The sequence below is a fragment of the Toxoplasma gondii genome, chromosome V (assembly GCF_000006565.2).
Source record: "Toxoplasma gondii ME49 chromosome V, whole genome shotgun sequence".
Lineage (NCBI taxonomy): Eukaryota > Apicomplexa > Conoidasida > Eucoccidiorida > Sarcocystidae > Toxoplasma > Toxoplasma gondii.
In genome coordinates this window covers 2,055,591-2,070,753 of record NC_031472.1, presented here as the reverse complement: position 1 = coordinate 2,070,753, position 15,163 = coordinate 2,055,591, and the positions used below count along the sequence as shown (strand labels likewise).

Here is a 15,163-nt window from a genome sequence, read left to right as displayed (position 1 = left end):
GTGTGTTTGTGTGTGTCTGTGTCAAGATCTGTTATCAGACAAGCACGGCTGAGTGTGGCTACGCGCATAGATAGAGTTGAAAAAGAGTTTAGACAGAGAACCACCTCGAAAGCAGTAAAGACAGAGACAGAAGTTGCAATATCTGCAGTAGCTACGGCCAGCCTCTCCGGGCTTCGCAAAACACTAGGGGGTGAGATGCTTGTGATGCATCGCGTGCCGGTAACACGTCCGGTTTGCTCTGACACGGACTACGTTTTTGTCATGTTTAAATCGCTTCAGCAATAAATTTCTTGCCTACGGTCCAGGGGAAAGCGGACCAAGCACCAAGCACAGACGTGTTCAGGTTCTCTTGTGGAGAGCCAACACCTCTGACGTCGTCGCCAGTATGTTGTGCTACCCTGGAGATTCGCGTTCACGGTAGTATAGAACCTGACACGCAGAACAGCTTTTTGTCGTGCTGAGACCTGCTCGTCACACTTTCAAGCCCCCTTGGCAGTCCCTTTGTCACCCGGCAAGCATCCAGAAGTTTGTAGTGTAGCTTTAATCCGGGAAGAAAGTCAATCGTTCATATTGCAGGGTGCGTTGGCACGTGACGTCCTCAGGCGCTGATATGTAAGGACCTGCTCGACTCTCGCCCTTCCATATCTCAGGACAACTTGCAAAATGTCTTCTGTTTCTAGGCAACTGTGCTCCTGTTCGCCACTGTCGCACCTCCTGGATTAGAAACGGGAACTCTGTCTCGCAGAACCAGAAACCCTCAGCGATCTCATGAAGGGGTGGGCCGCAAATAGAAACAGAACGTCAGAAACATTGTGTCTCACCGCAAGTGCCGAAAGCGAATGTAAAGCATGTTGTTGCATTTTTCATGAATGTCGGACGATTCAACAGGCCGCGTATTCAAATAGGTAAAGTCCGTCTCAAACGGCAGTCGGAACGGACACCATTTGACTGTGGGTGATAGGCGAGACATTCAGACTTGCCCATTTTCTCGGAACTGGACACAGGCTGCCTCTCAGTCACCGGCACCAGATGCCGAAGCTGTAGGCCAGATACAGTCAAACGGATTTGTCACAGTTTTGCGTTCACAGTGTGTGAGTTAAGGATGGCTACCCAACCTCTTCTCGGGCAGCAGCTACGTTGTTGGTGGCCTAGTTGGCTGATTTCATGGGATGTTGTTTCTTCGAAAGGATAAATTCATTCACGCGTCTGTCCCTTGTCATCTTCAGTTGTCTTTTTCGGGGTGTTTCGCATCAGCCCCCTTGCTGCATGGAGTTTCTTCTCTGAACTTGAATGTTTGTAAATGCGTACACTTCATGGTGGAAGACTCGAGGAGATACTCAGTCGCGTGAACAAGAAACATTGAGGTGTCCATGAGTTTACCAGACTAAAATAGCAAAGTAAGACACGTCGCACGGCACGTTTCTCTGTATTCTTCAAAATTTAGTCTCCCCACTGAACTATTGGGTCTTCCGCTCGCAGCATCTACATTTAGACTGACAAATGACGCACACCGTCGCGGACTTGCTGGTGATTTTGTGAATCAGGTGCCCTAGACTGTGTCCGCTGTCCCTTCTTATCCCTGGAAAAGCAAATGCAGTAGTGCCAGAACACGTCCGCGAGGCTGATTTCACTATTGATTTGTTTCCTGCTGCTCAATGTTTGGCAGCTCTCCTTTACTTGCATTCCTCAGACGTGCCCTTGCGCCACAAAGTTCCACACGTTACTTCCCAACAACTAACATTCCCCCCAACACTGGACCCCTTTCCCGGTCAAATGCCATCGAACACTGGATATCACTTGTGAACCCCCTGGATATCCTGTGCGGAGCCCGGAAATTTGCTCTCCGTTAACGGGGTCGATCACACTTATCACACAGGCGTGAACGCCACAAAGTCACATGAGCAGTTCAAAAAAAATGCATGTCACGTACAGTGCTGCGCACTTTCTCGTATCCCCTATCCCCGTCTCAGCTTCCGCCGTCTGCGTGACAGTGTTCATCTCAAGCGTGTGCGCGGGGGTTTCATCGCAAGAAGAGTCGATCGTTTTCCACATTGTTCTGAGTACACAATGTTCCTTCTCCCTCAACGGGATCGCCGAATGGGAGACCAATTGCGACGAATGCGAAGTGCTGAACCTACTCAGAGCGAGGTTTCTATGTTGTTAGTGCCGGCTTTGTACGGAGGATGCGGTAACTTCTCTGTACCCGCCTCTATATGTTCGAAAGTCTCTCCCCTAGTGGTACCCCGGCCTCGCAGAAGACTGACGTGGAACTGAATCCACATTCCCTTGCGACCGCAAGCCCCCCTCTTTCAAAGGGGTTGAAGCAAGGCCAGTAGCGACGCCAGGCCAAGGGACGATCTGAAGATACGCGCCTCGGAATGCATCATCCTGGCGGTGTCGGCGTGCCTTGGAGACCGCCACCGAAACCTGAGCCTGCGTTTGACTCAAAGCAGCGACCAGAGACTGCTCCGCTTTGGTAAGCCTGCCCTTGACTCCCGCTATGCTCGCGGCGACTGCTGTCGCCTCAGGTGAGGAGGAAAGGGCGACAGCCGCTGACGTCAGAGTCGAAATCTGGCGCTCGGCGTTTCGCACTTCTTCTGTCAGATGGCTCACATCGGCCACAATCGGCTCCAACTCCTTCTGAAGAGCTTTTGCCTGGAAGTCGACATCCGCCTCGTCGGTCTCCCCACTCGACGCTGGCGGCCCCGGGGTGCTAGGCGTGTTAGCGCTGCTGCTTGCGCTCGAGTTGGGGTATTGCTGAGAAGACTGTAATTTCTTGTCTTGCTTCTGGCCCAGCGCAACGGCGCGTTCGAGGATGCTTTGAAGAGACGCCAGCACTGGAGACACACGATCCATTACCTTTGAAGAAACGACCTGCAAACGAGTTTCTTCCTTCTTGAGGAAAGCCACACAAGACTCAGATACTGATCCCACAACCTGCTGAAGCTTAGCCGCCTCCGTTTCCACCTGCAGTTGCTCCGTCTCCATCACCCTCACAATTGGTTCCGCAGCAGCATGGATCTGAAGAGACACGCCCAAACAATTCGCATGCACTTCTGATTCTGGTAACGCACCTCGCGCAGGTTTGCTAACACATCCACGATCCCCAATACGCACTCACTGTCTATCCGCCTGTAGATCCTCCTGTGACGAAGGCCAGTGTCCAGTTGGCCGCTACAATACGAAGTGCAACACACCTCACAGCCCGGTCACAAATCGCCCGATATTTCATTCCACTTCGTCTGCTCATACATCGCGCCCCGCCTGACCCACACTGTCGGTACAGGTGCTTGGTTTCCCTGTTGAATTTGTTTCGCCAGTCCTTTTCCTGCGTGCATTTCCAGCCCGTGTTTGCGCGTCTCCAAAAAGACAGTATTTCCTGCGTCCTAAAATTGTCGAGGAAAAGCACGCGTGTGATTGCATTTCCCAAGCAGTGTCTCCTCACAAAACACAGACTAGCTATGACTTTTGTCTTGAAACCGGTTGCTTATGGCAGGCAGGGTCGCGTCGTTGTACGAGTCTACACGCTGGGGGTTTGCAACTCGTGGGGAGCTTTCTCTGGCTGCAACAGCGAGCGTCTGGGACCGTCCTTACCTGGGCACCTTGAAGATTCAAGGCATGCATGCGTTGTACGTACGCCTCGATTCGTCTTTGAAGAGCTGGTTCCTGGAACACGCCTGCCTCGCGCATGAGAGCCTCCAGATTTCGAATGCCGGCAGCGAATTTGCTCAAAGCTGTCCGGAACCGCCCGAGAATTTCCGCCCCCTGAGACCGCGTAGAGACCGCGACGTTGTGGACTTCTGCGTCGAGGCCTCCAGAGAGCACGAAGGCATCGAACACGCATGCATGCGTTGCCGCGGCTGCAGCCTGTTCGAGTTCTTCTCGCTTGGCGCGAATCCCCTCGCGAGCTTGCGCGGCTCTACCGGGAACAGCCTGAAGCTGACTGAGGAGAGTCTGGACCACGCCCAGCGCCTTCTCAGACTCCTCGACGACCATTTCTGCCTCAGCCATTCTTGCCGCCACGTGCTGCCCGCGTCGGCGCATTTCCTCCATGACCTGGTTGACCGACTCCGCGCGGCTGAAGCCGGTTTGAGCCTGGAGTCTCTGGCGTCGAATGCTTGCGTCGAGTTGAAAGAGTCGCTGCATCAGGTCCTGCTTCGTGGCTTCGAGGAGCGCGGCTTCTGGCGCGCTCGCCAGCAGACGCTGTTGGTGCGACAGGATGTTCAGCCGCTGGTGCAGACTGGCCCATTCATGCCGCTGCGCGACAGTCAGGTTAGCGCCAAGCGTCTCTCTGTCTGGGAAGGGCGTTTCGCCTTCGCGAGAAAGGTCCTTTTCCCCGTGGCGCGCAGTGTGCGCGCGTTCGTCGGTCCAGGAGAAACCCCTGGATCTGTCGGGACGGGTTTCGTGGTGCCCACGGGCAGAAGAGAAGGCGCCTGGAGACTCGCGGTTCTTCGAGCTACGGGACACTCGCCGCGACGATCTGTTCCGCACCAGACGAGGGCGGAGACTGGGACCGAGCGCGTGCTCGAGGAGTCTGTCGACCTCCTCAAGAAGCGACTCTTGCTCGCGCGCGTTCCGACTGCTGATTTCCTCGAAATCCTTTGTCCCCGCCGCGTCGCGGACCTCCTGGGTCAGCTCTGCGTACTGGCTAGCCAGGACTTTGTACTGCTCGAAGGCCGCAGGGTCGTACTGCGGCAGAATGAACTTCAAATACGAGTGAGACACGCCAAACTGGTCTGCAATCAGACGCGAACCGTTGCGCCAACGATGCCCGACAGCATCTTTGGCACGTCGAAGAACGTCGGCAACCATCGCCTCTGCAGGTGCAGCAAAAGGCAGACTGGCAGTCAGGAAAGAAGGCGGGGTCGACACCGCAGGGATCCGAACGACAAGCAGAGGGGCGGACAGGGAGAAAATGAGAATGAGTGGCCTCAGGGTGAGGCTCACGGCTCTCCAAGCCACACCCTTGCTCACCAGCCCGCATTGCCGGCTTCGAAACGTAGAGGCGGTCTCCATGGCGTGAACGCTCACTTCCTCGGAGGAAACGGCCGAGGGAACTGATTGTTTGCACCGACACCTGCAGACAGGGCCTCGAACAGCAGCATTCTCCCACTGAGAATTGAGCTTTCCAGTCGTCACATAGTGGTTCTCACATGCGGGAAAAGAAGTCCACTTCACGAACTTTCACAGCCATAGCGAATCTGTCAGACTCCTCGATCGGTGTTGTCGTATTTTCACCGTCCCGAAACGCCGTGCACCGGCGCCGGGGTTTGCGCAACAGAAGTGGTACCTGTCCCAGATCCGTTTTCTGACACTTCCGGTCAACCGAAAGGGACAGGGAGTATGCGGAGTTCAAAATAAGACCCTAAAAAACCCTTGAATAGCACTCTTTCCGTCACTCGCTATTCTGCATCGGAAACCTGCGGGGCCCGCCCGCCACGCAGAACTGTCGGGACGACTATGCGGGTTGCGAGACTCGCTGGTCCCCCGACTGCGCTGGTTTGTCTGTGAAATGGAATGTGCCTCCGGCCGCGGAGACAAAACTCCAGAGAGTTTCGAAAAGAAGCGGAAAACGGCACGCATCGAAGTCCTGACCGCACTAAGGACGACCGTCGCTAGGGCATTGTGCCAGAGTGTCATGTTTTCAAAAGCGACACGGGACACCGTCCCGCTGGAGGCGCCTTCACGAAATTTCTAAACGTGCCGAATCTGTGCACCCGCCACAAACAGGCAAGGCGGGCCTAACACGGGAGAACAACCGGTCTGCTGGCGTGGTAATACGCCAACAAGTTAGGGGAGGCCGCGCAGTCTGACATGGTTCTGGACGACATTCGGTAAGAAACTCCACACGGACTTTATTGAGAAACACGAGGTCGCTTAACGACTGAAAGCGACCGTATGCAAAGGGAGAGACGGCGCGTTCCAGACTAAACAGGTTTGCGTAGACACCGCGACCAGCCGCGACTGTGGCTCTGTATGTGAACATCGTGATAACAGTCCTGTGGTTTGCAAGTCCGTGGGTGTATGAACGGGTCGTGGAAGAGTTTCCCCCGTCGGAAGAGGCACACAACAGAAAGGCGAGTTAGCCAGAAATCGTCTGCTTTGCAAAATTCTAGTCATCGAGTGCTGTGGACACCCCCAAGCACTAACCCACCAGAGCCTAATACCCTCCTTTGTTGTACAATGGGAACTAGCTCGCGAACAGCCACGCGTCGAATTGACCTGCCGCTGCCGTACGGCCATTTTGCATCGGACTTCCTACGGGGCTGCTGTGTCAACCTGATACACGAGGAAGAATGTAGCACCTCACTAGCACGGGAGAGCTGCCTCCTACTACTTCCTCAGGGCACACTCCAGTTACGATGCATGATTCGAAGCAGGCTTCCGAGCAAACTGATACGCTCTTCGAAACGCGAGGTTTTGCGGACGTTTGTAGCCTAAAATGACGCCAGGAACTGAAAACTGCATGGGGTGACGCCCCCATATTCAGCAGGGCATTCGATTCAAGATACACTGTTCTAGATCGTCGATCTCTTTTGGCTCCCCTCCCGGAGTTCTTTTCATCGGCCCACCCCGGTCAGAGAACAGTGCGCTCGTTCCTGTATGGCACAAATAAGGGTAGATGAGATCAAATTAGAGCCTCTCTGTGGTCAGGCAACCACGCAAAAGAAGGAATGATGCCAATCGTCTTTCGTCTGCGCCACGACGACGCTCCGTTTTTTCCATATCGTTGTGAGCTTAAGGCCAGGCCAAGACACCGGTGACACTCGTCTCAGCTTTTCTTTCTTTGCTTAGTGACCGCGTGAAAGCTTAATAGCATACCTACATGAGCAGCTTGGTGTGCGTCATCTTTTGTAGTGTCCTGGCAGCATAAGCGACTTTTGGGTTGCTTACACGCAACTCATCGTTTCTACACATTTCTTCGGTTGTGTTCCTTATTACTGTACTCGATTACAAAAACCCAACCAAGGCTGATAAAATATAATTCGCTTCCATTATAGCTCTGAACTGAGCACACGCGCGCAGCCGCCTGTCAGACAGTTGCAGCACTTAGAAAGCACATCCGAGCAGATGCTCGCACCACTTTCTCAGGTTTGGGGTCACGCCGACAGAATTAGCGGATTTTCGCCGGGCACATGGAAAACAATTGATGCATGTGATCAATAAAGAAGGTGCAAATTTCCGAAACGTAGCTCACGGGCAGTGCTTTTTGACGAGAGCTGGACTGCATTTCTTTACGACAGAACAGGAACACAAAAATTCGAAACCACTACAACAATACGTGCCAAGCATAGACATGTAAATTGTTTCACCCCTTCGGCAACTAAACATGCGGAAGTGCCTTCAAGTCATGGCATCCGAACGGCAGCACTCTGAGTGGAATTGGACGGAGCACCGTAGGAAAAGCCAATCCACTTTCGGAAAGGCCACCTTGTCTGAGTCAGACTGCTCAGGCTGGGGGCGTCACAATTCAGCGGTCGCCAAGCGTAGTGTGTCTGTGAATCCTTGGTACCAAGTGCGTCTCCACAGACTGCACCAGAGCACATGATACTAGTGGAGCATGGAAAACTCTTGGAGCACGAACAAACAACATCCGACCGCGTGGCTTTCTCGTCAAGCACACGCTTCGGCGCAAGATAGGCCGGTGAGGTAACAACTGATATAACAATTTTTTGCCATGGCTGCTTCATTTGTTCCAGTTCTTACAGGCAGGAGGGATTGACAAGCTGACGACCTTCAGCAGCTTACGCATCAACTGCCTCGTTGTACGTACACCCCGACTTGTGGCGCTCATACCTGCCTCTCACGGATGCGCGTATCTGGCGATATCACGGTTTGCCCTGCGTTCTGCAGCATTTGCTTTCTGCTTTTCTCGAAGCGCCTTTTCTTCTTTCCTGCGGCGTCTCCACGCGTACCAAACAACAAGAATGATCAGCAGACCTACAATCAAGCAGCCGACGACAATGCCCACCTTGACGCCAACACCTGAAAGAACAACCGCAATACACCAAACTCGCGTCTCACTACGTTGTCGTCGTTATTCTGAAGTTACACCCCGTATCTCCGAACCCTTTTCAGGAGCTTGTCACGGTAGCCGTTTTGTCTGACAACAGTGCCCATCACATTGTGAAGGCCGTGCAATCTTTAGGATTGCCACTAGCTCTGAAAATAAACTCAAGAGGGTCAATTCACGCTGCTCCTGGCCGACATTACACCGTGCTCATGACGCCTACCAGCTTCAGCAGAATAAACCACGGGAGGCAACCGCAACGACAGACGGCGCTATCTTTACCTGAGGATTCTTCGTCTTCAGCTGCCGCTTGCAGGACGGTCTTGCTCGCTTTCATTGTGCCTGTAAATCCAGAAGGGCATGAAGAAGTGCATCTCCAAAGAGGCGGAAACACTGGTATCACTCGTATCGAAGTAGCAAAGACATCGCTTGCAACCCAAAGGCAACGCAGCTGCTCTTCTGGACTCCCGAGGCAAATCACCCCGCGGATGTGTCCTCCGAAAAACCGAAGTTGTCCCCCTTTGTCAGGCCACTCTCGCTGTCCCTAGCAAAGGCATCTGAGTAGTAGTTAATACGAGTGATAGTTGCCATCCATATCGCACGCCTAGAAGATAACCGATGAGACAAACGTCCTTTCTCAAAAGAAGCAAAGTTGTTACCGGATGTATCATTTTAACGTTGGGATGTACTTCAAAAGCCCCTCGTGCAGTTGCTCGCGTCTGATTCCCCCTCGAACATGAATTTTCCATCCTGCCAAAGCCCCTGCGTGTCGTTTTCCTTTCCCTGGTCTTCCTGACCCTCGGCGCACTCCCTTTCACACGAGATACGTCCAAGCAAGAGGTCGCTTGTTTCTTGTCTGGACTCCCTCAGGTTCTGTGCGTGCTCCACTAAGCCTTCCTGTGCTCTGCCACGTCAACCGACCTTCGTCTCCCCCCAGCTGCACTCCCCCCTTCTTCCTTCTTACCAATCGCCGACCCAGTGCCTTCGTCAGACGCGCCCCATGGCTTTAGTCCATAAAGAGGCACGAAACCCATCGGATATCCCACTGGGTAGCCTGGCGACACCATCGCAGGATCTGTTTGATTTTGAGAAAAGTAAGGTGGGGCGAATGACATGGCCGACATCGCTGATTTAGCCTTGGTTTCCCTATCGTCTTCCGCCCGACTCTCATCGGCTTCAACCGAAGAGCGCGCCAGCTCCTCTTCCATCCGAGTGATGTCGTCCTCCGTTAAAGGCTTGCCTGAAGAATCCGATGCACGGATGGAAATGGAAAGAACCGAGAGCGTGTCGTGATCTACACGGCCTCCAGGAACCTCAAAGAGAGCAGATACAACTTCTGTGTATCTCCCACGCACGCGTTGCTCACCCTTCACCCCCGTCGCCACACACACACAGATATCCACCTTCCGAACCCATACACGCTTCAATGGCTCGGTCCATATGTGTATATATATAGGTGAACAGATAGATACGCCACCGTTACAAGAGTTGAGGCATGCGTCGTAGCTTTTAGGATGGGCGTCGGCGTGTCTCTAAAGTTTGAGGTCACGACAAGAGGAGAAGTGAGAAAACGCAAAAGGCTTCGTCGCCTTTCTTGCGTCCTTTAGGCAGTTCGGGTCGTTGAACAGAAGGTAAACAAGCAACAAACGAAAGCAACAGGCAACATAATTGTCGATTCTTAACTATATATATCTTGGCATTCCGTACAGTCGAAGGCTCGAATTGGAGAGATTCGATCGACACAATCCAGAGAGCTTTCCTAGGTAGCACTAGTGGTACAAGGCTCCACTGTTCCCTCGACCTCGGTCCTACCTCATCCAGGCTAGAGGTGCTAACCCCCGTTTTCCTTCTTTAGTCTGAGATGTTTGTTTACCTGTCGCTCGGACTGTCACCAGCGGGATGGAACAGTCGGCAGTTAGAGCATCTCCCAGTGCAGTCTGGAGGATCATGGTCCTTCCGCATGCGTTGCGGAGCCAGGACCTCAGGGCTCGCAAGTAGTTTGGCATTCCATTGTGTCGCGACATTCTGCAGCAAAGTGTCGAACCCGCAGACCAACCAAACATGACTCGGAGTGACTTCCATAACGGCTCCTCATCACCGAGCAACCGCAGCCCAGAATCGAAGACCTCTAGCGACCAACCTGGTGCAGTACCACTTTCGGGGGCTTCTTCTCTCAAGTAGGTTCATGGATGAATATACGGAGAGGAGATGAGAGAATCAGAACGCGAATGACAAATCGCAGAGGGGCAGAAGAGACGCAACCAGGTGTGGTGATACCAAATCACCGCCAGCTGAAGAGTACCACTTCAGGCAGACAGACACGACATTTCCTTCAATGTGTTTGTTTGCCCTAGAGATTGACACGCAAACCCGTTCGCTAACTGGAGCAACGGTGGAGGGATACTGCAAATGAAACTAGAATTAAATGCAGCACAGTGAAACCGTGCACAGCTCTAACAGGTTTTGTCCTTCCGCTCTTCCCGGTTCTGTCATTGTTGGGGTCTCGATGCTTGCCTGTCACTCGTCTTCAGAGACAAGATCAATTAAGAAGTGCGGCGCAAAGAACGTCCAAGAAATGAAGAGACGAAACGAACGCAACGAAAACTCACGCTAGAGAGATAACTCTGGCAGAATGGTCTTCTTCCAGAGACATGACTTGGATGCTGTCGGCTTCAACAAGGTACCCTGTGGCCTGGACGACCCCCGTAATTGCTCTAGAAAGCATCTGGGTCAGTTCCCCGTAAGCAACCTGAAGCAAGAAGCGAAACAAAGAAGCAACATAGCACGCACTGATCGGTCCCCCTCCTGCACTTTGTGACAGCGCGTTCCCAACTGCGGTTGACACACAAGGATAACGATTTGTTGATGCCGACTTCTCTCCAGAAAGCTGTAGCGCTCGCCTCAAGCCCTCTGGAAAGCGCGCTTGCAGGCGAGCAAGTGCAACACCTTCGCACGAAGAAAGCTCGCCAGATCCCCCCATATCAAAAACATGAAGATCATCGCGAGACCATGTCTTCCAGTCATCACGGTATACTTAAGTACTGTCTCTGAACAAACTATGCGCTGCCCTTCTTGACACTCACACACAGACACGACAGTTAAATAGCAGACCGGCCTGAATACCCCAGTAGTCCTAACTGGACACAGTGGGTACTCGGTGTTTTTTGGGGGGACATAGTTCACATGATACGCGTTAAGGTACAGGTATCTTGAGGAGCCACGGCGCAGCATCAACGCAGAATGGAACTCGAAATGCGTCACTCCGGGAAACCGAAGCACGGTGAAGAGAGACAGACCTTGAACTCTCCTCGCTCATGAGCAAAAACATTCGCTCTCACAAGGACCATCCACGCAGCGCTGACACTTACATGACCATCGGGCTCAATCTGCGATAGCTATCTATCAATCTACATATACATATATACATATATATACATATATACATATATATATTTGAAACTATATTGGAAGGCACAAGTCTGTAGCTCTGAATGGGTTTTTGTCCTGGTTTCAAGACCGGACACGCGCACTGGCGCTTACATGTCGTGGAACGCGGGAAGTCTTCTTAACCCTGACCCAGAGGAAGTGCTCGACGTTCTCGAGAGCGCGCGTGTAACCTGCAACGAAGACACAGGCACGCAATATTCGAAAGGTCTCCTTCACCCGTGTGCATGCGCCAGGTAGCTCCACCTGTCTACCTTAGCGTCCTGTCATTGGCCCTCGTGTCGTTTGTCCCTCCTTTCTTCCTCGTGGTCCATTTGTGTCCCCTGTGTAGCTTCCCTTCCACCCTTTTCTGGTTCTTTGTTCCTCGAGTCGAACGCAGCATGGATATCTGCAGTTAATTGGGTGACAAAGGTCATTGCAACTAAGAAACGAAAAGGACAAGACGAACCTAGATTGTGAGCACACTGATATTTAGATACAAAGTGTTATCAAGAGAACACAGGAACGTGGCGACTCGTCTTACCCGGCCGTTGCCAGACGAAGCTCCTGCCCCAAGGCTCAGGCATCTCATCCACAACTGCGGGCGGTAAATCCTCAGCCAGGGCCTCCACCGAAACCTAGAGACAGAGAGAACGCAAGTGACGGCGCATCAGCGAACGCGGGAAACGAGCAGACAGGAAGGCACCGATTCACCGATTATATCAATGCAGCGCCAATTTCTGTAGGCGCCACCGGCCGCCAGACGGTACAAATGCAATGGCACGCAGGAAAGAACTATACGAATCAATGGCCGACTTGCCAGGCATCACAAAGTCTCCATACCTGGTTGCACCAGCAGACAGAGGCAGAAAAAACTTAAAAATACCCCACTCCCCGCTGACAATACAAACATATATGTGGATGCATGCGCGAAACGTTGCTTTGACCGAGCATTTTTCGAGGCATATCGCTTGCAAGGACGATGAAGGAGGACAACGAGAAACGCCTGTCACTTTGCGTCTCACCTTTCGCCCGCCAAAATGGAGTTCCAGGCCATCTCTACTTTGGTCGAGATACTCTTGGAACTGACCCTTCTGGTCGTGCAAGTGCTTGCCTTGCACGCTGCAAGCCATAGGAACCGGACAGCAAACACAAGGCTTTTCCACATGGCAAGCGTCCTAAGCAGCTAATCCTGAGTTCCACCGTTCGCGGTCTTTCCCCTCCCCTGGCTGTTTTGAGGCGGCAGACGCCTCGTACCCTTTGACGTGGTTTCCTACCCAACCTCTGCCTCTTATCAGACACAACGGTTTAGGAAACCAAGCGGACTGTGGGCCACTGCTGTCTCTGTGACGCCGTCTTAGCAAGGTCCGTGAACTGCCCAGTGAACAGGGACGTCCCTTTAGAGCGTAGACATGCGTCTCCTGGTGCGACAGGAAAACAGTCCAGTTCCCCAGACGATTTTGTTTCATTCGTGGATTGGCCCATCTGAACTCAGGTTTCCCAGAACGTACTCAAACGTCAAGAGACTCGCGTGCTCGGGGCGCCCGTCGTCCTGCCTCAGCTGGAGGAAGGAAATTGCTCTGACCGGGACGTTGAAAATCTTGGCCAGCAGCTCGCGTGTATCTTCGAAAAGTTGCTCGGTGTAGTGGAAATGCTGCAGTGGAACCGCACCACACCTGACACACCGATCTGCATGCAACTGCGCCGTGGGGACGGTCCGTTCGTCGACGCTGTAGGATTCACGCTGTACAAGCAAGCAGATACGAAGCCAGACTTGGCTGTTTCGAGCACTTACCATTACCATCTCTCTCAGAGGCAAGTCCCCGAATCGGAGGGAGAGGGCCTTCTGAGAAGGGAACGAGGTGAATCGGACGGAAGCTTCGACAGCTGGGAGAAGAAACCCGCTCAACTGTCCATCTCCGTTTCCTATCAAGTGTGATGTGGAGTGAAGGCCCACCAACATCACGCATGCAACCAAGGCGCATGCATACAGGGGTAAATTCCTTCTGTGTACCCGCCGGCGCAGAGAAGTCGAGGCGGGGACTGCGAACTGAGGTGTCGCCTTCGCCATAGGCGACATCCGCGAACAGTGGACAGCGGAAGACCCGCATGTGCGGTGCGAGAAACTCGAAGGAAGGGAAGAATCAGATAAGACAGAGACGCAGGAAGACGCGGACACGGCGCCAGCGCTTGGCTTCGACACGGCGGTGGAACTGCCTCGTTGTGCTGTCAAGCGCAAAGCCGGGGAGAAGCGGCACCGACAACTTCGTCCTCCCGTGGTGCCGGAGCCGGAAGAGCCGGTGTATGCACAAGTAGACTTCATTGTGGTAGCTGTCGTGACGCGGGAAAGCAGTGGTGCGTGACTCGAGACAGCGCGCGAGTCCTTTATTGAAATCAACCCAGGGGACTGCCCTGAAAGCAACTGAAACATGGTGCGCTTACCGACGAGGCGCACAACCTTCGCAAAGGCCGGGTCACGCTGAAAAGGAATGCATCCAGAGAATCACTGTAGATCTGACGGTTTTCTAATCTAACTGCCGGGTAAACCAACTTGCACTGCCCCGGAAACAAAAACGTCGGAGGGAAAAAACGCTGGGGAACAAATCGGACATAGAAGTTGCCGGACGAATGACAGGCCGAACCGTTTAAATCGGGCAGCTATCCTTGGACGTTTCCGAACGAAAACGGAAATCGCGCGCAAGTCGTAGCAGGAGCGTGGTCGGCTACTGCTCATTCGATGAAAACAAATGGATCGAACGAAAAAGGATGCCCTGTCGTAGGTTCAAATTCCAACTAAATGGCCTTGTCTGTCGGGAAGCCGCCAGGCTCGCCAGTATGTCACAGTTTCGAAACAAGGGCGAGGTGTGGCGAATGGCAAGGGCTCTGACGAACGCGGACATCCACCCGAAAGGAAACGCTTCGTAAGGCGTACGGGAAAAGGATGAAACCGTAGATGAACGTGACTGGGCCGTATCTACGGTTCTGCCTGACCATGGGTCGTCCGGGTTCGTACCAAGTCGCGTATTCTACAGAATACCCCGCCTTTCTTCACTGTTCCAAACACTTAACACACTGAGATGAAGTCGATGAATCCAGCCACCTAGAAACTGGGGATTCGCCGTGATGTTTGGCATTTAGGCACTCCGACGTCAGTTTGCAGGGCGTCCTCGTTCCCCTTTGTAGAGTTGTCGCTTCCTTCCGTTCGCACTCGCTGGCGACGCAGTTTCGCGGAACGGGTGCGCTGCTGGCAGCCGAGCTGAGAAACGGGCCGAGAATGAGTGAACGATACGGACCAGTGAGGACAAAGAAATACAGCGAGAGGAATGCCTTAAACGCGGGAAAAGCGATTAACTAGGGAACTCGCGACATGGTTCTTCCCGTCCGCGTATATTTGTGTATCGAGCAGGAGGACCGCTCCATTTTCCCGACTCTATTCCTCAACTCGATTCTTTGGTGGAGCCTGCTGGCACAAAAAAGCAGCGGTTTCCAGTGAGGAATGTCTTTTCAAGAGTCGCTTTGTGCCACGTATTCACTGATGGCCTCGGCATTACAGGAAAGTTTGCTTGGCGAGGGCAAGCTGCCGGAGACGCCCTTCTGGCAAGAGGCGGACCGGTGCCGAGGAGACGTGCAGGCGCAAATCCGTCCTTCGCTGTCCGCAGATTCATCGCGTAGACTGGCGATCTTCACGAGCCCTGTCTTTTTTACGCATTCGCACTGTTCCTGAGCATC

The 15,163-nt window shown here is 53.2% G+C and overlaps 2 protein-coding genes across 2 annotated transcripts; both read right to left on the bottom strand.

Annotated features, from left to right (window-relative positions):
- Window positions 1–1,303: 1,303 nt before the first annotated feature.
- On the bottom strand, window positions 1,304–5,908 carry TGME49_286000 (hypothetical protein). Its single transcript, XM_002369196.2, has 2 exons — window positions 3,595–5,908; window positions 1,304–3,021 (listed from the first exon to the last, which is right to left on the bottom strand). The coding sequence occupies exons 1-2, from the start codon at window positions 5,014–5,016 to the stop codon at window positions 2,233–2,235; spliced, it is 2,211 nt and encodes a 736-aa protein (XP_002369237.1). The 5' UTR covers window positions 5,017–5,908; the 3' UTR covers window positions 1,304–2,232.
- Window positions 5,909–6,933: 1,025 nt separating this feature from the next.
- Window positions 6,934–15,136, bottom strand: TGME49_286010 (hypothetical protein). Its single transcript, XM_018781971.1, has 10 exons — window positions 13,230–15,136; window positions 12,946–13,088; window positions 12,460–12,556; window positions 11,979–12,072; window positions 11,552–11,628; window positions 10,621–10,760; window positions 9,885–10,036; window positions 8,976–9,251; window positions 8,294–8,353; window positions 6,934–7,986 (listed from the first exon to the last, which is right to left on the bottom strand). Exons 1-10 carry the CDS (start codon window positions 13,863–13,865, stop codon window positions 7,805–7,807), a joined length of 1,857 nt encoding a protein of 618 aa, XP_018637795.1. The 5' UTR covers window positions 13,866–15,136; the 3' UTR covers window positions 6,934–7,804.
- Between the last annotated feature and the right edge of the window lie 27 nt (window positions 15,137–15,163).